The sequence below is a fragment of the Akebia trifoliata genome, chromosome 3 (genome assembly GCF_017979445.1).
Source record: "Akebia trifoliata isolate Shusen 1 chromosome 3, ASM1797944v1, whole genome shotgun sequence".
NCBI classification, from domain to species: domain Eukaryota; kingdom Viridiplantae; phylum Streptophyta; class Magnoliopsida; order Ranunculales; family Lardizabalaceae; genus Akebia; species Akebia trifoliata.
In genome coordinates, this window is record NC_141377.1 from 35,001 (window position 1) to 57,341 (window position 22,341).

The 22,341-nt window shown below is 34.4% G+C and overlaps 2 protein-coding genes and 1 long non-coding RNA gene across 3 annotated transcripts; 2 read left to right on the forward strand and 1 right to left on the reverse strand.

The window, feature by feature from the left end:
* Window positions 1-4,601: 4,601 nt before the first annotated feature.
* Window positions 4,602-9,838, reverse strand: LOC147405278 (uncharacterized). Its single transcript, XM_086432944.1, has 2 exons — window positions 9,252-9,838; window positions 4,602-4,870 (listed from the first exon to the last, which is right to left on the reverse strand). The coding sequence occupies exons 1-2, from the start codon at window positions 9,742-9,744 to the stop codon at window positions 4,791-4,793; spliced, it is 573 nt and encodes a 190-aa protein (XP_086289070.1). The 5' UTR covers window positions 9,745-9,838; the 3' UTR covers window positions 4,602-4,790.
* A 148-nt stretch (window positions 9,839-9,986) lies between these two features.
* On the forward strand, window positions 9,987-12,232 carry LOC147405279 (uncharacterized). Its single transcript, XR_015175841.1, has 3 exons — window positions 9,987-10,306; window positions 10,884-10,996; window positions 11,164-12,232. It is a non-coding gene; the product is annotated as an uncharacterized LOC147405279 (long non-coding RNA).
* Window positions 12,233-13,275: 1,043 nt separating this feature from the next.
* On the forward strand, window positions 13,276-21,142 carry LOC147405280 (homocysteine S-methyltransferase 1-like). The gene is made up of 8 exons (XM_086432916.1): window positions 13,276-13,309; window positions 16,293-16,367; window positions 17,571-17,668; window positions 18,405-18,461; window positions 18,953-19,158; window positions 19,676-19,805; window positions 20,493-20,693; window positions 20,863-21,142. Exons 1-8 carry the CDS (start codon window positions 13,276-13,278, stop codon window positions 21,022-21,024), a joined length of 963 nt encoding a protein of 320 aa, XP_086289042.1. The 3' UTR covers window positions 21,025-21,142.
* The last annotated feature ends 1,199 nt before the right edge of the window (window positions 21,143-22,341 follow it).

The window sequence follows — 22,341 nt, forward strand, 5'->3', positions numbered from 1 at the left end:
TGACAATGATTGTATAGGGCATAATGGTGGTTGGACTTGACCAAAAATTTGAATCATTCTAAAAGTATAATTAGCAGATTTGGAATCCTTTGAGTAGATCTAAATTAAAAATGTGTTAAATATGATTTGATGTCCCTTGACTCCACATTATCCAAAAATGCTCACCCAAATTTATGGGTGATTTTCTCCAACCTGATCTTACAAACAGTCAAATTCAAACTTATTTTTGAGTTTTCATGGGTTGGGTCAGGTATACTTACTTATAAATGGGTTGGGTTTGGGTTTAGTTTTTGAATAATTATTAAATTGATCAGGTTGGGTTTGCAACAAAATATATATATATATATATATATATAAATATATATTATATATATATATTTTATATTATTGGTGGGAGGGGTGGGGGGAGGGGGTGTCTTTATAGAGGGACGCCTTTTCAAACAATTATGAATCCATCTAATTGATGTAACACTATGTGAAAACTGAAAATTTTGACAAGAAAATCAACGGGTGATAGCCAACAAATTTTTAGAAACTAAATAAATAAAATTTTAGAAACTAAAGAAATAATTGTTTTTTTTTTTTTTTTTTGGTGGGGGGGTCCCTTTTCAAACAATTATGAATCCATCTAATTTGATGTTACCCTAGCGTCTCTCTCTCTCTCTCTCTCTCTCTCTCTCTCTCATTGCTTGTGGTCGCAGAGAATGTGATGGGATTCTTCCATTGGTTATAATTGCAGAGAAAGAGGTGGGATGGAAAAAAAAAAGGTTGGTGTGGCAATAGAAGTTCTAAAAAAATCAACAAAAAATTTTCACCTTAGTCTTGAACCTCAAAATATCATCAAGATTTAGACAAAGGGTTTAAGACAAGATTGAATATCTTAAAAAAATTTACCCTAGAGTTTATAGAGGTCAATGACTTCGGAAAGAAAAAAATTCAAGCGTTTTTGGCAAGAGAGTGGCAGTTATTTTGATTAGTTTCTCATGAAAGACCCAAATTATCAGTTTGAAAACCGAGGAGCTATATGTAACAAGATGAACGTATAAGCTGACGACAACGCTGGGTGTATACATGTAGCACATATGCAGAACAGGTCATGATGCACTATCAATGGTCGGTCCAATCCATAAAAGTATGATGAGGAATGATGGTGTCGGTCCGTAGAATTACCTTCCTTTTGTGACATTTCTTTCAAAGGGTTGAAGGGAGATAGTACATTGAGAAGTCCACAAAGAGTTCCAATAGATATGCAGATGTATGTTTATGAGATGGGCAAGAATGGCTTCTTATTTTCCAATCTTTGATTTCAGTATTCCTTCAAAATGAACTTAAACACTACTGCAAGGATACAGTATTGATGTAGAACGGAACACAAACTATATCATGTAGTTCACCAAACAAGGGGAAACACAAACTAGACTTCTCATTACCAGCAAGAACAAGATCTCAACCGAATCATGAAGTTGTGCTAAGCTTCCGTAGTTTGAGATAATGCTTCAACATCTCAAATGATACTTCAAGCTTCATCAATTTCTGGGCCTTCCGACCCGACTCCTCTAACTCTTCCTGAAATACAAAATGCTTAGCAAAATAGCAAACTATATTGAAGTGGTATTGTTTCAACATGTGGATTCTGTAATCCAAGGTAATAGAATCATTGTTAATAGGACTCAAACTCCAATATCTTAGATTGTGGAATCCACAGTTTTAAGGCATGAATCATTTACTATGGTGTCTGTAAATTTGAGATATCAAGTTTTTATTGAAATTATAGGCCTTAGTTATGGAAAATCTCACAGGTTAAAGATACAATACCAATATTCCTTTTCAGTCAGCAAGTGAAGCTTCCAGGCTCTTGTGGCAATCAGGAATCATCATCCTCAACTCGGCCAAAACATTCTCCTAATCAAACAATTGGAACAAAAGCAAGTGAAAAACTAACTATGATGGTATAAATCAAATGTCAATTAGCATGAAACACAAATTTAATGATGCTACATTCAGTTTATTGAAACCGGTAAGGTTGTAAGTATTGATGTCTCATATGGACACTCTCTTTTTTAAATATAATATGAATTATGATAAATGGAAAACTGATGGTCGAGCTGACCATCCCTGTACAGGAATTATACTAGGCTTATCTATTGAATCTCATTTGAATAAAGTGTCTTCAAAAATGAAACCTTGACCTCCAAAAGAAAAAATACAATACCCAATAGGCTAATGATAATTCTTGAAGTGATTGCTCATTCCCTTTGAAAACTTGGTTATTCCTCTCTTTCCAAAGGTCCTAGCAAATCGCAAAGGATGGTAAATACTAGAGAATCCTTCCTCAACCTTGAAAGGCTGGACATTGTCAACTCTGAAACAACAATAGAACTGAGGAAGGAATCATCCAGAGAAATGAAATAAAGACATAAGATGAGATCATACAAAATATGCAACGTCCATTTGAATGAGGACAGGATTAATTGATTCCTCAGAAGTTTACACATGGAAAAAGTCAACTGATATTATGCCATGACTCATGAGGTTACCAATAGTTTGAATTTTGGTTGTGGCCACAATCCAGATGAGGAGGGCAACTTTGAAAGGGATTTATTTATTCGAGATGACCGACACTGGAAATTTCGACTGCACCGAGACCTACAATAAGGATTTTATAGAATGACTTGATTGAGAATACGTTATCCTTTTTATTAACCCAAATTAACCAATCCTCAACGTCGGGCTGAGCTTAAATTGAGCCTCTCATGCCTGCCATTTAACTCAGGGGGTCAGATGTTGAGTAAGAAATTGAACCATTTAACTCAACAAAGTCCCGAGACTGTTAAGTTGGGCATGGAATTAGCCATCCATCATTTCCTTTTATCAGGCCAACTGAACAAAACAAAATGGATCACATGAGACCTTTTTTTTTTTAATGGCACGAATTAAGTCCCCAAGCAATTTAACCGGTAGGCACAATTCTGTTAGTCAGGGTTTGATTGAACTGACATTTTCATATTTAACTTGACACGTTGGGCTTGCTTAAGCCCCCTTTGGTCAAACCTTTAACAAAAAAATATATTATATCAATGATTTTAATAAGAAAAGATGGAATTGATTAGAAAAATGTTTAAACCGCTTTTGATGGGGCTATAAGTTTTGGAATGAGATAATTTTATGTGAAGATGATCTCATCGCCATAAAGACCATCCTCACAAAACATCAACTCATGCTAAAACTTCTGGCCTATATAAGGCAAAACAACACATTGGCTACGTTATTGGCTCTTGAACCTGACCCTATATATAGATATATATATTTATTTATTTATTTATTTATTTATTTATTTATTTATTTATTTACATATATATTTATAATCCCCTTTTCACCATTTTTGAAATTTTCCAATTGAAGTGTTTGTTTCCATTTTAGATAAAAAAACAATGAATATTAACTAATTTACTTTTTAAATTATTCTCAATACAATTACTTATGCAACCAAGTGCAAGTCCTTAAGTGTTGAACCTTCCGCAAGAAAAACTTTCATATGTAGCTAAGTGTGTAGTTCTCTTGCCTCGATGCATTCACCCATCAGGAACAATTTCTCACCTCTTGCACCATTGATTTGTAGTTCTCTTGCCTCAAAAGAGGATGTTTGTGTAGGTATGGGCAAACTCTAGTGTGTATATATATATTGTAAGAGGATGGAGGAAAAACATATTTAAAGGTATATGCGTATGGGAAACGCTTCTAAAAAGAATGGCATGTTTAATTAGATTATATAAATATGTGCTAAAAGAATTTGAGAAAGAAGAGCCTGACTTTGAAGCGGCTAGGCCGCTTCAAAATTTTGGAAGAACCCTCCTCGTTACAAGGCACACTTTTTTATGCCCTTAAAATTTTGATTGATGTAGAGAATAAATCGGTATTAGACGTGTAGCGTAAATAAGACGAATATCGAGGATCAATCACATTACAATTAAAGCGTATCTCGAGGCATTGATTGATATATCCTTTATTAGATTTTATTTGGTTAAGATTGTAATCTTATTTAGAAATAGAAAGTCTCTTAATTGATTAGAGAATATTTATTTCTAGATAAAGATAGATTTTGTAAAGAAACCTGATTTATTTTTACTTTTCTTTTAGGGTTTGTCTTTCTATCTATATAAGGAGAACTATTAAGTAGAAAAATGGGGACTTTTGAGAGAAGAACAAGAGGAGAGAATGCTAGATTTTGTAAATCTTGTAATGACTTGAAAAATAGTGAAATGACTCTTCGGAACCTGAGGACGTAGTCTGATTTTAGGACAAACCCCGTAAACAAATCTTGCTTATTGTCTTCTCTCCATTTTTTTTTTTTTTTTTCATTTTCTTTTACTATTTTTGTGTGATTTTTTTATCATTCGTGTGCATCAAGAACCATGAAGATCGATTATTAAAGGTAAATCTCAAGGGATCGACGGCATCCGAGATTTTACCTCTATAATTAATATTTGGAATACCTCATTGGAAACGCCACATGCAATCCAAAGGAGAGGGTTCTACGAAAATTTTGAAGTGGGGTGGCAAGCTTTTTCCGATAAAGAATTAGAAAAAGAGAAAAAAAAATCTTTTAACCAATGATCTTGATAGATCATTAAACTATGCATCCATTAGTTCGACAATAACCTCATAAATTGGCGCCCTTTCACAAAGTGGTCGCACAAATAATAAAATGTTTAACCTGAAATCTTTCTCTCTGAGTTTCTTGGAACCAAATCTTCTCTCTGTCTCCCCTCTATACGATCCACCAACCATTTTTAATAAGTCTGTCTCATTGAACAAGCGACAGCCTGTGCCCAATGCCTTAGCTTTGTCTTCACTTGCTCAGGGTCATCTCCTACACACAATAAGAATAAAATAGGAATTTAATGCAATGCCTAATATGCAAAATATTTGCCCAAGTCCATCAATATACAACAAGAACATCAAGTATGCCCAACAGCACTAGACATTTTGTGGTATGTATAAGATCTACTACCCTATGATGGTGGAGGTCTTAGACATCACATATGTTGACAAATCAAATGACCTATAAATGTGATTGACTGCATGTAATGTTAAAAAGCCTTTGAAACATATATATATTAAAGGGTAACTTACACCTTGACCCCTTGTGGTTTGGCATGATTCTATGTCGATCCCCTAACATTTTGACAATTGCACTTACCTCCCTCTCACATACAATTATAAAATTCAGATTTTTTATTTTTATTTTGAATGGATGTGAGTTCCGAACCTACAAACAAGGGTAAATCCCTCTCTACATGCAATAACCCACAAACCACACATACTAAATAATCAAGGATAAATCTCTATGTTTGGCCACAAGGGAGCTTGACTCAAGACCTCACCCTTTTTGGAGGGATGCCTTGGCCACTACACCCAATGCTCACAGATTAAAATTTAGACATTATTTTACTATTTTAGCTTTTTAGTTTTTATATAAAAACAAAATTTAAAATTATAAAAATGCTCATGTTGAAGCATTTACACTCTTATGCACGAACCCATTATTCATATGGATATTTTTATTTATAAAAAAGAGTAAAATTGTCTTTAGAAAGGAGTAAAAAACTCATTTTTTTAATTGTTTGATTGACGACAAGTAGGCAAAAGAGAGGTAAGTGAGCTAGTTAGACAAACTATAATGGAGGTAAGTGCAATTGTCAAAATGTTAGGGGTCGACATGGAATTATGCCAAACGATAAAGGTTAAAGTGTAATTTTCCCTATATTAAATGATAAAATATCATTACTTGAAAATTTTAAAATACTATCTATATTAATAATACAATATTTTAATTTTACATAAATCTTATCATTAATTTATATATATATATATATATATATGGGGTGTCAAGATCCTTGGACTCCTAAGAATGACTTATGAAAAAAACACATGATCCCAACCCTTTAGATGCAAAATCCAATGGGTGAGATTTATCCTCTAGATAATTATCTTCAAGTTTCGTGTTATCAAGATAATCATGAAATCTCAACAATTGGATTATGTGTTTAAGGGTTGGGATCATGTGTTTTTTCATGAGTCATTCTTAGGAGTTAACGGATTCCAATCATATATATATATAGGGAAAATGTTGTATGGATCGAGGGACCATGTAGAGCATGAACCGAGGGTCATGTTTGGGCCACCTAGATTGCCATGTTGGTCCAAATGACACTTCACCCCCTACAATTATTTATTAAGATCAATTTTGAAGAAAAAATTCATAAAAAAAAAATAAAAATAAAAAAAACAATGCTTATAGTTAAATCTAAGAATTTGAAAATTAACAGTTGTTGAACAGTCAAATTTAAGATTAAAATTCAATGCTGAAAATAAGTATATAATTTTTCCTTTGAAAATACTTAGAAATTTATGTTTTATAACCATGTGGCACCCCATCGTGTTTTTAGGTGCCACTTGGAGACATAGTCCATAAAGATGGTACTTGGTAAAAATAGTTATAAAATGAGAAGATATTTCTTGCAAAAATTACTTAACTAGCAATAATTTATTTGGACATAATTGAGAAAAATAATTTTTTTATTTTAAAAGAGAGTGCACCATTTTTTAATTATTTTTTGGAGTGTAATCATCCAAATGAAGTACAAAGGTGAATTTTTAGGTGATTGAATGCAATTGGTAATGGGAGGTGTGCAACTAGTCCATCCATATATATATATATATATATATAGGGTCCCGTTCAGCAACAAACATTTTGGCAAAACATTTTTCAAAACATGGGTTAGAGGTTTTGGAATGGGCTGATTTTTGGTGAGGATGATCTCCTCGGTGTAGAGATCATCCTCACCAAAAATCAGCCCATTCCAAAACTTCTAGCCCTAGTTTACAAGTTGAAAAAATCATGGACCGTCCATTTTTTGTAAATCATTTTTGATGGGGTTAGAAGTTTTGGAATGGGCTGATTTTTGGTGATGATGATCTCCTCACTGTAGAGATCATCCTCACTAAAAATCAGCCCATTCCAAAACCTCTAACCATGTTTTGAAAACTGTTTTGCCAAAATGTTTGTTGCCGAACGGGACCCATATATATATATATATATATATATATATATATATATATAGTGTTGCTATTGCCACACCAATTTTTAGTAAATTAATAAAGGAATTGGTGTGATATTAGTAAACGCTGGTGCGGCAATAATAAGTCTCATACAATTGATATGGATTAAGATCCGTATACACATAAAGCTACTCATAAAGCTACAACGTGTTTTGTCTTATATGGGCAAAAATGTTTAGAATGGGCTGATTTTTTGTGAGGATGATCTCTATGGTAAGCAGATCATCCTTACCAAAAATCAGCCCATTATGAAACTTCTAGCCCCATGTTTACAAGTTGAAAAATTTTAGACCGTCCAATTTTTGTAAATCACTTTTGATGAGGTTAGAAGTTTTTGGAATGGAATGATTGCAAGAATGATCCCCTCACCACAGAGATCATCCTCACAAAAAATCAGTAATTTCCGAACCTTTTTAACCATATAAGACAAAAACGTTGTAGCTTTATGTATCTACAGAACCCAACCCTATACATATATATATGGGTCAGGTTCAAGGGCCATATGAGAAAACATATGTAAAAACTTTCATTTTTAATAAAATTTTAAAATATGGGTTAGAAATTTTGGATTGAGTTGATTTTTTGTGAGGATGATCTCTATGATGGGAAGATCATCAAAAAAAAAAAAAAAAAATCAGCCCAATCTAAAACTTCTAACCCCATTAAAAGTGATTTAGAATGTGGATCGTCGATTTTTTACCAATTTTTATCACTAATTTGTAAATCACTTTTGATGGATTTAGAAGTTTCTGATTGAACTGATTTTTTGTGAGGATGATCTTTTCATCATAGTGACCATCCTTGTAAAAAATCAGCTCAATCCAAAACCTCTAACTCTTATTTTGAAAAACGAAAGTTTTTTCATATGTTTTCTCATATGGCCTTTGAACCGCCCCCTCTATATATATATATATATATGAAAATGTTCAACACCCTAAGCTATACCCTACATTTTAACAAACGTGTTTTGTCCTACATCGGTTAGAAGTTTTGGAATGGGCTGATTTTTGGTGAGGATGATCTCTATGATTAGAAGATCATCCTCACCAAAAATCAGCCCATTCCGAAATTTTTAGTCCCACATTTACAAGTTGAAATATCGTGGACCGTCCATTTTTTGTAAATCATTTTTGATGGGGTTAAAAGTTTTGGAATGAGCTGATTTTTGGTGAGGATGATCTCCTCGCTACAGAGATCATTCTCACAAAAAATCAGCCCATCCCAAAACTTCTAACCCATGTAGGACAAAACACATTTGTTAAAGTGTAGGGTAAAGCTTAGGGTGGGGAACGGGACCCTATATATATATATATATGGGTTTCGTAGACTCACATTACGACTCACATTGCGACACAACGTTTTGTCTTATATGGGCAAAAATGTTTGGAATGGGCTGATTTTTTGTGGGGATGATCTCTATGGTGAGGAAATCATCCTTGCCAAAAATCAGCTCATTATGAAACTTCTAGCCCCATGTTACAAGTTGAAAAATTTTAGACCGTCTAATTTTTGTAAATCAATTTTGATGGGGTTAGAAGTTTTGGAATTTGATGAGTTTTTGCCAGGATGATCCCCTCATCACAGAGATCATCCTTACAAAAGGTCAGCCCATTCCAAACATTTTTTCCCATATAAGACAAACGGTTTGTCGCAATGTGAGTCGTAATAACACCATGCATATATATATATATATAGGGAGCAGTTCAACAGCCCCTTATGATGCCCCATATGGTGCCATGCATTTTTTGTAAATCACTTTTGATGGGGTTACAAGTTTTGGAATAGGCTGATTTTTTGTGAGGATGATCTCTATAGTGAAGAGATCATCCTCACAAAAAATCAGCTCATTTTGAAACTTCTAACCCTAGTTTAAAAGTTGAAGAATCGTGGACCGTCCAATTTTTGTAATTCACTTTTGATGGGGTTAGAAGTTTTGGAATGAGCTGATTTTTGGTGATGATGATCTCCTCATCATAGAGATCATCCTCACAAAAAATCAGCTCATTCCAAAGCCTATAACCCATGTTTTGAAAAATGCATGGCACCATATAGGGCACCACAATGGGGCTGTTGAACCGCTCCCATATATATATATATATAGAGTGAGAGAGAGAGAGAGAGAGACCGACCTGGATTACAGATCTTCCAATAATCTGAGTCGCTCCTTGGGCTTCCTAAAGATAAGGAAGACCGACGGCTAGAGGAAGAGCCACTGGGGGTAGAGACGGGACTAGTGGAGAACTGACGATTGACAGCGAAATAAAGGTCGAGGGCAGGCAAAGTGTTGCAGAGGCCATGACCATCCTCCTCATTGAAGCCGAAGCCAAGTTCGATGCAACCTTTGAGCTCATTGAGGTCCTCATCCGTGATTGCTTCAGCTTCAAATGATTCGTTGAAGCCATTCTTCCTACGCTCCTGCCTCAGGATTTGGCGACGACGCTTCTCCCATGCAGCATCTCTAGGGGTCTCACACATCGACAGTTGCTTTGATAGCCGCTTACGATTCTTGTACGATGGTCCAGCCAACATAAGCCGCTGTAACTGATCTTCTTCCGTCTCTAATTCGAAAGAAGAAGAAGAATTTTTCATCTTCTCTTCATGTTTCGGTTCCTCATGGCTCATCGCGTTGGACAGCCACCTGGGCAGGTGGGTAGGTTTTCTGCTGATACGTTTTCTTTGGACCAACCCCCCCACCACCAACTTACACCAACACAATTTCCTTATGTCTTTAAAGAAGCAGGAAGGTTGGGTGCGCCTATCCTTCGGGACCTCCTTCCGCTCTCCACCGGACATTTTTAACTGTGAATCCGTATCCTATGCACCCAAGGTAGAAGAATGAAACTCTCCTCCCACACCTCTCAATACATGACACGTTAGCCACATTTCAATAATATTTTGAAAACGAGATATTTTAGGCTTTTTAATCTCTTCTCCGTCCATCCGTCCATCCGTCTATTTTCTAAATATAAACTTCCTTTTATATCCGGAAAACTTGCCATCTTCTTTGTCTCTTCAGCTTTCTCTGCAAAAACTAAATCCTAAATTGAATTACTTTCATGAACTAAATGAAGTCTACCAAGGAATGTGTGGCACAAGAACCGTTAAGAGCAAGGAAGCGTCCGTCACCAACATTTCTTCCACCCAAATATCTCCTTCCATCCTCCATCCGCTTCAACGATTTCAGGTTAATCTCTTATTCTCTCTCTCTCTCACACATCTTAAGTTTGAGCCAAGGAAAACTTATCGACTTCCTTTGCAAACCTCTTGCTTTGTCTCTACAACTTCTGCAAACCCTAATATAAGTTGTCTAATATTTTTTTTTTCTTTATCTTTTTTCCAATTTTGCGCTTCGATTTCTTTTTCTTTTACTTAAATTTTAACATTTTATATGCGACTCCACATCGACTGAAATTGAATTCTTTTATTTCATATTTTAGTATAATATATATTTCTTCTTAATCCTTTTGGATTTTTTGTCTTCTTTTACAGTATTAGATGTCCACTTGCTGAGTTGCTGTCCTATTTTGTTGATTTTTTTCCTTTCATCTTCATTTGTGTTTTTAAAGCCAATAAATATATTTTTTGCTAGAATTTCAGTTTTCAATCGCCTCAGTTGTTAAAGATCTGTTTGTTTGTTCTTTTGTTAAATTTTAAATAGATGATGTTCATGTAAACAGCAATTTGAATTTAGTTGATAGTTGATGCCTATTAGTCTCTCTTTTGATTCAATTTCTTTATTTACTGGGTTTTCTTCATGTAAGGAGCTGGTGTTCAAATTCAGGAATCTCAGATATTGATCTTACTTTCGATTCTTCGAAACTACATGGAGTATCACTTCTAAAAATATGATTTTGTTCATGTGAGATCTAGCCTGGTATAGTCAACTCTCTCTCAAACAAGTCTTTAATTACTATTAGTCTCTCTTTTGTTTCATTTTTAATAAAATGATGAGTTTTGATACTCCATAAGGTTAGATTGCTTTAATTTATCTTATTTTTTGTTTCAATTTCTTATTTAATCTATCTTTATTTATGTTGACAGATCTTATTTTTAGTATTCTTTATGACTGTTCTGAAGAATGACGGTGGGTAGACTATTGTGGTCATTTAATCTATTGTGTGGGCAAACATAATGGATGAATGCATCATCACCCATCAGGTTTGTAATTAAAGGTACAAGAACTAAAATACTAAATTGTAGTGTACCACTTCTTCATGGATGAACGTTTCTAGGGTCTAATGAATGGCTTAGTTAAAAAAGGATTCTGAAATACTGATTTCCTAGAGATCAATAGTGATCTCATCCTTTCGTTGGACTCAAGAGAAACTTTTACTTAGAACTCCCCAAGATGTTTGTTATTTTTTGTTGACTTACGTGCTCCTGACCATTGTTAAAATACATATAGGTTTTAAGAAAAATTCACTTTTAAGAGTCTGTTCATGAAATTTGGAGTAATAAGTTCATTTTGTTGATTTATGTTTGGATTTGCATGTCATTGTCAAGATTTGGTTGAATCTGGAGTTTGAAGAGGACTGATAGTAATGAACGAGGATGTTTAGGTAAAAATGAAATTAATTTTGCTCAATTTATTTTCCATTGGGATTCTTAAATACTATTAATTTGACGTTTTGTTGCATCAGATTCACTCATTTGTTTAAATGTTTGATGCCTTTTGTTTACTCATTTGGTTTATTTTCTACATCAAGCTTTTCACAATTCTTAATTTGTTTGTGTTCATGCTAAAAGTTCAGTTGTTTTGATATAATTGTATCATTTGCAACCCCAATATAGTGTTGGTTGTACGTGTTCTGCGCAATTAATGTTTCAATTTCAATTATCATATTCTTATATATCCCACTCCCCATTTCCAACTTATTTGTTTGGTTTGATGCACTAGCTAGCGATCTAGTTAATTATTTTTTTCCAACATAAAATCCCATATACACAATTGTTTGGTAGCTCCTCGAGTACATGTGGGTTGGATAACTGCTCCTTTTTTTCTAGGATTTTCTTCTTTGATACATGCAGACGCCCTTGCTGCTGCTGGAACTCACAACGATTTATCGTTGATCTTCAAACAAGTTTCAGATTTGCCTCTAATTGTCAAAAATGCTTATTTTGGTGCTAAGCTTGATCTTCCTCAATTTCGCTCTGTAATTCGCTAGGGATCTCCCTATTGTACACTTTTTACAATTTTAATATAATTTCCTTGCTTGCTTAGCACAAAAAAAAAAACATGCAATTGAGTGTATCTGGTTTAATGAGTTGAAGATGTATGTGAAGAGCAAGGGAGACACTGATCCTCTAAAGTCTGATCTCTTTATAATTGAAAAAATATTTATAAAAATATAATTGAAAAAATATTTAAAAAAGGGATTTTGTCATTTTCACGTATCTAAAGTCTGATATTTTTATAATTTAAAAAAAAAAAAATTCAAGCAGGTCAAAAGGAAGGTAAAGGAAGTTGTCGTTTACATTTCCTTTTATATATAGGGTATAGAAATCTATTGAAGGTCTAATAGACTCCACAAAACCCCAACTTGTTCTTGAGGTTTGATGGTTGGAGATGGAATTTATTTTCCCTTAAAAGTTGATGATGTTTTGGGGGAGAAGTCATGGGTTTTGGGTAAAGGCAAAGGTTAAAGGCAGGGCGGGTTTACATTGGGGGCTGTGGGGGCACTTGTCCCCACAAGAATTTTCAAAGTCTACGGATTAGTGAGCTATTGCGACAGATTGTAGTGGCGGATAAAAAAAATCTGCCACTATTGCCCCCACAATATTTTTTTTTCCACTCGTAGTTGTCCCCACAAATTTTTTACTGCTCTTGTTGCCCCCACATGGGCAAAATCCTAGCTAGGACTGAAAGGTGAGGAGATTTCAGTCATTTTTGTTATCCTCTCATGTAGACTGAAATCAATGGAGGTATCTTTAATTTTCATCAAAACCTAGGGGTTTTACAATGTTAAAGAAATGACAAATATGCAAACCCAAAGTACTCATTATAGGAGAGTCAATCCAAGTATATGATTTGCATGTTCAACATATAGCGACAACTTCCGAACTACCTAAAAGTTGGCATTACATGTGCATTCCAGCAGCTTATCAGTACTATGTATCAGCTTGGTCATTCTTCTTTAATATGAGTTATGCAATATGGCCTGCAACATAAATTCTTTGTTGAGTGCTGGTAAAAATTCGTGACCTTGTCTAACGCTCTTTAGAGATTTGATATATCAATATAGTGTTACATTGCAATTCAGATTGTGATGTGTTTACTTATTTATGGTTAATGTGTCATTTGAGAAGCAAATCGTAGGAGATAGAAATTCCCAACACCTATTCCTATCGATGAGAAATGACATTAGACTTCGTTCCTTTACTAAACTTACCTTTTTTTTTTCAATTTCAATGAAGCAACTTCCTCTTCATAGTTTCTGAGATTCCAATTGTGAATTAATTGTAGTCGTGCATTAGGGTCTCTACGCATCTGGTGGTTGTTGATTCAAATAAACAGTGACCTTTTAATTGGATTCAAAAGGTGACCTGGATCTTATCTTATAAATTGATTGTATTCATTATTCAGGTATTCAATATGAACTATGGAAACCTAGATATGTATGTTATAATACCTGAACTCAACCGCATGAATGATTAATCCATGCTTCAAGTGCGAACCTAAACCCAACTGTTGAACGATCAGTTTCGCATTTACACCATACTCATATGTCACGTGTTCTTTCACAATTATTTGACGTGTTGGGTTAACTTCTTGTTGTGCAGTGTAAATCTCCCCCCACTTTATTTTTGTTATTACATTCAAGCTTGTTCTCTTTATGACTTTTATTGTGGTATGCATGTGCTTATATACATACAAGCAAACACATTTGACGTATATAATCTAACTAACTCATCTACAAGCTATTTTGGGTTTTTGATTCTTTTGCTTGTAACCCTAGAATGAACTTTAGCGTTTTTTTTTATAAAATAAAAAATTAATCAGGTCTATTTGTTTAAGATTAAAATGATCACAAAATTATCTCATTTCAACAACTTTCATTTTATTATGCTTTTGCATTCCTTTCTAGCACTTGGTTTGTGATTGAAGAGGAAGACCTACTTTCCTCTTTCCTTTTAACCACCTTTTGAGGCTACTGTGATTACCAATCTCACAGCCTCCAGTTATTTTAGCTTTATTTTGGAAATTTTAAAGTCGAGATAGAAAATGAAGTGTACAAATTTATGTTGGCTGGCATTGCCCCTAATATTGGGAATTCAGAGAGTATTTTCACTTTGTGGGAGAAAGGGAGGTTGAAGTGGAGAATGAACTTATTGGTGCTGTCATAGTTTCAATCACTACGTCATAAGGCGCAAAAAGCGACAGTAGTTTTGCGGAAAAAACGACTGCTTCAAGCCGTCGTTTTAAGCGACGGAATCCAGCAGTCGCAAAATCACTGTTTTTCCGCGACTCAACGCTACTTAACGCGACTCAATGCGATTCAACACGACTCAACTCTTGACTCTCACTGTTTCATGCACAAGCAGATTGTTCGACTGTCTCTCTCTCTTACTCTCACTCTCAGATCGATTATGAACGAAGAATCGAAATCAATCGACTCTCTCGACTCTATGTCTCTCGATCGATCGATTTTGAACGAAGAATCGAAATTAGTCGAATCTCTCTCTCTCTCGATCGGATTTTGAACAAAAATCTTCGATCCTTCGCTCAACTCTCACTCTCAGATCTCGGATTTTGGCTCTTTCTCTCCATCTCAATCGGATTTTAATTTTTAACAAAACCTTCGATTTTTTTGCTCGATCTCTCACTCACAAATCTCAGATTTTGACTCTTTCTCTCCATCTCGATCGGATTTTGAACAAAAATCGACGATTCTTCGCTCGATCTCTCACTTATAAATCTCGGATTTTAAAGAAAGATACTAGGGTTTTGAATCTGTGGTCAGACGCAATCAGATTTCGATTTGTGATTTTTAAAGTTGTTTCGATTTGGTCTGAACTCGAGAAGAAGATTAAAGTGATTTCGATTTGGTTTGAACTCAATGAATTCTGATTTTGATTTCGTTTGAACTCGATTTGATCTGGACTGGAGAAGAAAATTAAAGTGATTTCCTTTTGGTCCAATTTCAATTTGGTCCGAACTGGAGAAGAAGATTAAAGTGATTTCGTGTTGCGAGTTTTAGGGCTTTGTTCGATCTCCCCCTTTCAAATCATCTTAACTTACCTTCGATCTTTCGAATTTGAAGCGAGTTTCTGCTGGGTTTGTGATTGAATATTCAGGTATGTTAAAGCTTTTGATCGAATCTCAGATTTTCCTTAATAATTTTAGAGTTTCATAGATTTTCTTTATTTCAGATATAAAGAAATTGTTGTGGTGTAATTAAGTGCTACTTTGATTCCAAATTCATAAAATTGTTTTTGAATTTAATTTACGAAACATTCTTTCAACCTCTAATATATAATTGAAGTATAATGAAGAAAGAACTCTGATAAGGATGATCAATATAATTGAGTGTAATAAATAGTGATGATTGTTTGTCAGTATGATTTTTAGAAGATAAGGCTGATCAACATTATTGAGTGTAATCATACAGAGGCTTGTCTGCTGCAACCCTGTGAAACACTCCATGTATGAACATATCTCCCAGGATATAAGATTACAAAAAAAAGACTACACAGATGAGCTTTTTTTTTTTTTTTTTTAACTTTGCATGAAAGAAAAGCAACAAAGAAGAGTGATGGATGACAAGAGAAGAGCTATACCGTACTTTATTCTAACCATCACAGTTAATAAAGATACTCCATTGTCCTAGGATTATGGTTGCAGTAGGGTTCATGCTATGATTTCCTTTAATTGCAAAAATAAATTTATTGCTAGATTTTGAGGACATCTTTTAATTGTATAGGGCATGATTTGGCAAGTAGCATGTATTGGAGAAATCCCTAGAATGTTGTGTAGCCCTTTAAGTGTTCTTAAGAAACATCACAATGAGTTTTCCCTTCCTAATTCTTTCATTTTGAGTAGAAGTAAATACCATTCTATCAGAGTTATGTGCTTGAAATTGATGATTTTCTTCATATTTGAGGCGTGCATTCATTATAGACTGTAAATGAATGTTTCATGTTTATGATAAAAGATATATGTTCTTGTTTAGGTCCCCAAGGGCCACAACTACAGAAGGTGCTGGAAAGGTTGACTGGACTACATACTGCACCAAATGTTTTTATTGGTGAGCTAATTCTTCATACTTTCACCTTGCCATCACATATTATGAATAACCTTCACTTTTGAACATGGATCATATTGATTCCAGTTAAGCTTTTTATTTTCGTTTCTAAACAAACAGAAACATGCATCAACCACGTAGATGTCATATTTTCCAATTCCAAAAAGTCTAAAAATTTCTGATCATGCATATCTGCTAAAGGAACTTTGCCTAACTTTCTGTTTTTGGAAGGCTGTGAAACTAAGGGACCATAAAGCTTAGTTTTATTCCATGATACACATTGAACTTCCTCAGTCATAGTTAAGATATAGTTGTCAGTTTGTTTGTCTTAAAAAAAAAACTTTATTAAGTTGTTTTCTTCACTCAAAGGGCAATATAGTAATGATTGCAATTTTCTATTATTGAATAAAATAGAGGAAAGTAGGATTTATTTGTTAGTCCCTTCCCTAATTTCACTAGTCTTCCTCTCTTATCATTTTTTCTCAAATCATTTCCTTTGAAGTGGTGCCATGGCAGTTATCCTAGTTGAAGAGGTTAGGGCTTCATGGCTCCCAACTCATTAACTTTACGTGCAATAATCCCCAAGAAGACTTAGGTGCCAATTTTAAGTTGGTTAAGTTTGCAAGTGTTAATATCATAGACTGGCTGGTGAGTGATTCTCTAATTACTAGTCTTGTGAGTGAAATAAAGCCTGAGGTAGAATCACCCTATGTTCCTTTGACCTGTTTGGTCATTCCTGCACATTGAGTCTTGGGAAAAAACCTATTCAAGCCCTTGTCTCAGATATTGGTAGTTCGGGGCAACCTCTCTATGCTCCTATTGAAGCTTCAATGGTCTGAGGTGAAACTCTGTAGTCCAGTGACTCTGTTCTATCTTCTGAATGCTGGTCTTAGGTAAAACTCTTAAATAACTTGTGCTCAAGTTAAGAGTATGGCATGCAATTCTTTTAGGCTTTGGGAAGGTTGAATTTTGGGCATATGTGCACTTGCTCAAAATGAGCAAATGAATTGGCTCGAGGAGGAAGTAAGTGTCCATTGTGTCGTGCGCCGATCGTATTTGTCTATTTGATTAGAGGTAACTGTCACAACAGGCTGTGGCGTAGGGTGCACCTTATCTAACCAAATAGGCGGCTCAACCTCGTCCGGGCTTGAGAAGATTCGGCTTGTTAGCCAAGAATCGATATTGTTAGCAACTACTAATATAAAGGGAACATCGGGTTTGGTAAGGAGAATGCAACAGATGCCAAAATCAGGACTGCTATTGAGCTTGCCAATGCTGCAAAGTTCATCGACAAGTTACCAAAGGTGACATGAAACCATTTTTATTTGTGAATTAAAGCTTTGTGCGACGCTGACATGGTTGCATCTTTTCGTTCTGACTTGGATGAGTGCTAAAGACATTAAAGCTCCAGCCTATTACATGACCAAATAACATTTAAAATCTTGATTAAGCTCGATGTTTAGTCAAAAAGATAAAATGATTTCCCTATACAATCAGTTTCTTTTTTTTCACAACTTTGACTTTACGGATAAGATCCTATAGCATTATCATTTTCACCATCAAAATCTTATCTTAGGGAATTTCATCGCATGATATCAGACTGCACATGTAATGTTCACAGTTTCTTTTGCATAAGCAAATAAATGTGTCCCTACACAATATAGAATGTCTGCGACATCATAATTATCAACACCAATATCACCAATCAAGCATAGCCAGGAATCCCATATAAGCCCTAGAAATGATTCAAAAATTAGATAAAGAGATAAACCTAGACCTACTAAGACTCACCAAAATTCAACCCATTCCAAAACTTCGAACCCCATCAAAACAAGTTCAGAAACGTAAAACATCCAATTTTTTTGTAAACCAATTTTGATGGAGTTCGAAGTTTTGGAATAGGCTGAATTTTGGTGAGATGATCTCCTTGTCACAATGACCATCCTCACCAAAAATCAGCTCATTCAGGTGAGTTTTGGTTTTTGTTATGTTATTGATCAAATTCAAACTTTATTTTTATTTTTATTCATTTATTGCTAGGTTCACTTGGAATATCTTGAGGCTGATGCCGATATATTAGTAACTTCATCATATCAGGTACGTACTTAATCTCAAAATATACATTTACTCATTTGAATGCTCATTGTTCTATAGCAATGATATTTGAAAGTACAATTATAATGTATTGGTTAGGTTCTTATCAGGGTCCAATAGAGGCCATAGACAAGGGTTTTGAGTCTACATGGTCTATTGTTCTACAACTAGACCAAATTGAATAGAGAAACAAGACTTGTTCAGCTCACCCCAAATTTTTGTGATAGTCTTTGATTATGATCTATGTTCTACAAATTTTCTGGATACTTCTGTCAGTCTTTGAATCATTCAAGTTGTGTTTACTTGATTTTGTTTGAGGGCCTTTACCAATGGAATACTAATGTTTTTTTTTTTGGTAAATTCTTGAGAAATGTATTTTCCACCTCTAATTGTAAACTAAAAAAATTTCATGACAATAATTTCAATTTGGACTTGGCATGTAATAGTTTTACTGGGAATTTCACATTGCCAAACCTTTTGTTCTGATTTCGCAGGCAACGATTCCAGGATTTTTATCCAGAGGCCTATCTATTAAAGAAGGGGAAACATTACTACAAAAAAGTGTCAAATTGGCTCTTGAAGCCCGTGATGGGTTCTGGGATGTGATGGAAAAGACTCCTGAACATAGGTATAACCGTGCTTTAGTTGCAGCATCTATTGGAAGCTATGGAGCTTATCTTGCAGATGGTTCTGAATACAGGTCTGTGTTGATCCCTTCTTCAAACTTGTGGGTTCATAAACACTATTTATGTTATTCATATCTTACAGCAACTTCAAACAACCTGTTTACTAAAATCAACTTTCTTCAAGAACTGCTATTGGCTCCCCAACTTTTAGTTACTACACTCCAATTAAAAATAAAGAAAATAAGTCATTGGTTGGGAATGAGTAATAGTTGGGGTGCCAATAGAAGTTCCCTCCCTTCTTTTTTTTTTTTTTAGGCTAGGTTTCTATTTTTTGGGTTTAGGATTTTGTATGAGCCCAAATCATAGTTGTAAATAACTATTGAAATTGTTTGAATGAGTGTTATAATGTTGAGATTATAATTTGAGCCAAACCCCTGTAATGTTTTGTGCTTTAATCTTTAATTGCTGTGTGAGACATAATTTAGGAAATTGGGGTGTGATAGGTAAAAGTTGGGGTGCAATTTTTTTTCTTTTTCTTTTTTTCAAACTGCATCTAAGCTTATGCAACATGCTCGTCTCTTATGCTTCTAGTGGATGTTATGGACCGGATGTGAAGTTGGATAAGCTGAAGGATTTCCATAGACGACGATTGCAAGTCCTTGTGGAAGCAGGTCCAGATTTGCTAGCCTTTGAGACCATACCCAATAAACTTGAAGCTCAGGTTTGCTCTTCCAACAGCTATCGTTTGTATATTTCTTTGGTCTCCAGTAGATACAAAATGATATTTTCTTAAATTATTTGCTCCATATATGTTTCAAAGTTGAAAAAACTACTTTAGACAGATTCTTTTTTCTCCTTTATCTTTAATTAATTAAACCTTTTATCTTGTCATCATTGCAAGTGTCCTCATATATCATTATCCCTTTTAGCTTGATGTGATACACACTTATCAGAGTGACTTGTTTTTCTCAACCATCTTGCACTATGTTTATGTTTTGAACCAAGCAATATTAATGCATTCCTGGCGTGCTTTGTGCAAGACTACACATAATACTTGTGACTCTCGACTAATAATGATGATAAATGGGATGTGGAAATTTCTTGTCCTTCATTTACTTTATTTTTGTATGAGAAATGAAATCCTTTAACCTTTAACCAAATAAAATTCTGCACATTCCTATGCTCCACAGTCATGAGTCAGGACGGTTCCAAATTTTGCTTAGTTTCCTTAATCAATTCCTATGTTCTTGAAAAAAATATTAGGAGTATTATAAAAAGTGTGCGAAACCTAGCCCCGCATGGGGTGCTGCATTTGTAATTGTCTTAGCTTTAAATCAATATTTTGGCAACAGTATGGTTTTTTCGAACTTCATTTGTTATTATTTTGATTTCGGGAGAGCTACCACAGGCCTGCATTGAACTGCTTGATGAAGAAAACATTCAAATTCCATCTTGGATTTGCTTCAGCTCTGTGGATGGTAAGAATGCTGCCTCAGGAGAGAGCTTCAAGGAATGCCTTGATGTAATAAACAAAAGTGACAAAGTGAATATAGTTGGAGTAAATTGCACACCTCCTCATTTCATAGAAGGCATCTGCAAATTTAGAGAGGTAACTGAATTTAAATTCTATATCGTTTGGAAGTAATTGAAATCAGATCAACGTGTTTATTTGTAGTCTTTTTTTTTTTTTTAACAAGAGTTCTGTTGTAAGAAACCATATGTTTCAAGTCTTGTGAGAACCAAATTCTGTATTAATGCAAGATCAATCAATATTGAAGGTTTTATTGGAGAACCAAATGGAGCAGAGTCGTAAAGCAGAGAGGGAGATGATTAGTATCTCACAAGAAACAGGGCTGATTACAGATATGAACACTGATCTTGGAGAAGAACCATCTACTTCGGTTGGACCAGTTGATCTTGATTGTATTTGGAATTATTGAAAAATTCTATAAAAGTAGAAGAAGAAAATAAGAGCTTCAGTTACTATTAGAGTCTAAAATAGATGGTGTGTATAATTTTTATGGATTGAAATAAGATCAAATTAAATATTTAATCTTACATCTCGATGAAAAAATCTATGGCCCACTGCCAAGTCAGCATAGAAATTGTGAGCAGTGTGGAACGAAGTCAGTTTAGAACAACTTTATTTTCAAATTATGAAATCACAATTTATTAATTATAAATTGATAAAAACGACTGCCATTAACAGTCGTTTTTTCCAACTATTTAGAACCGTCGTTTTTTCCAACGAACTAAAGCCGTCGTTTTTTTAGACGGTCATTTTGACGGACTAAAGCCATCGTTTTTTTCGACGGTCATTTTAAGCGACTAAAGCCGAATTTTTTTTTCGACGGTCATTTTGATGGACAAAAGCCGTTGTTGTTTCCGACTTTCTTTGACAGTCGCTTTCTAATCGCGACTCCTTTTTAAACGACTGTAAGGGCAGTCGTTTATCTCTCAATATGACGTAGTGAATCTATTGTTTAATTCTGACATATTTGCGAAATTGAGGCACAATGACACAAAATCTCCTATTTTTAGAAAAAAAAAAGTTTTATTTGGCAATTGAATCCTTACTTATTCGCAATATTTTGAAAAAAATGCATTTTATATTATTTTTAATATTTATTTTTGCATTAGGTTTCGTAAGAAAACTACATTCTTATTATATGGAATTTTATATTTTGGTTAATATTATATTTAATAAATAAATAAACATCTTATATTTTTCATAATTATTTTTCAATATACCCAATTTTTTTCCCAGATTCGCCAATTTTTGCCAATTTTTTCTAAATATTTCCCTTGCATAATTATTTCTGAACCCCTAACTTTGTCTCTAATCGTTGAGGAAGGTATCTCCCAGCAAAGTTATGCACCATCATAAATGAAGGCTACCTGTTAAGTTGGCTGGGCTTTTCATTGAAAAAAGAGAACTAGATTAGTGAGTTTTACCCAAGTTTTAAGCTTGCACTTGAATTGGTTAGCTAACTAACAATGCAGCTTATTCATTGTTATTTTTTAGCTTAATGGATTGATGTTTATGCCTAGCTTCTTAGATTCTTAACTTGTGCTACATAATCATCATCATCATCAAAGACTTGACCCCAAAATTTGGGGTTCACCCATTCTATCGTTTATAAAGCTATGTTGAAAGCTCTATCTTGCCATGCCCAAAACTCTTCAAGAGTAGGGGAGAACATCTCAACCTCATCAAAGAATGTCCAGTTTGAAAGAGAATTTAGTGGTTTGTTTAT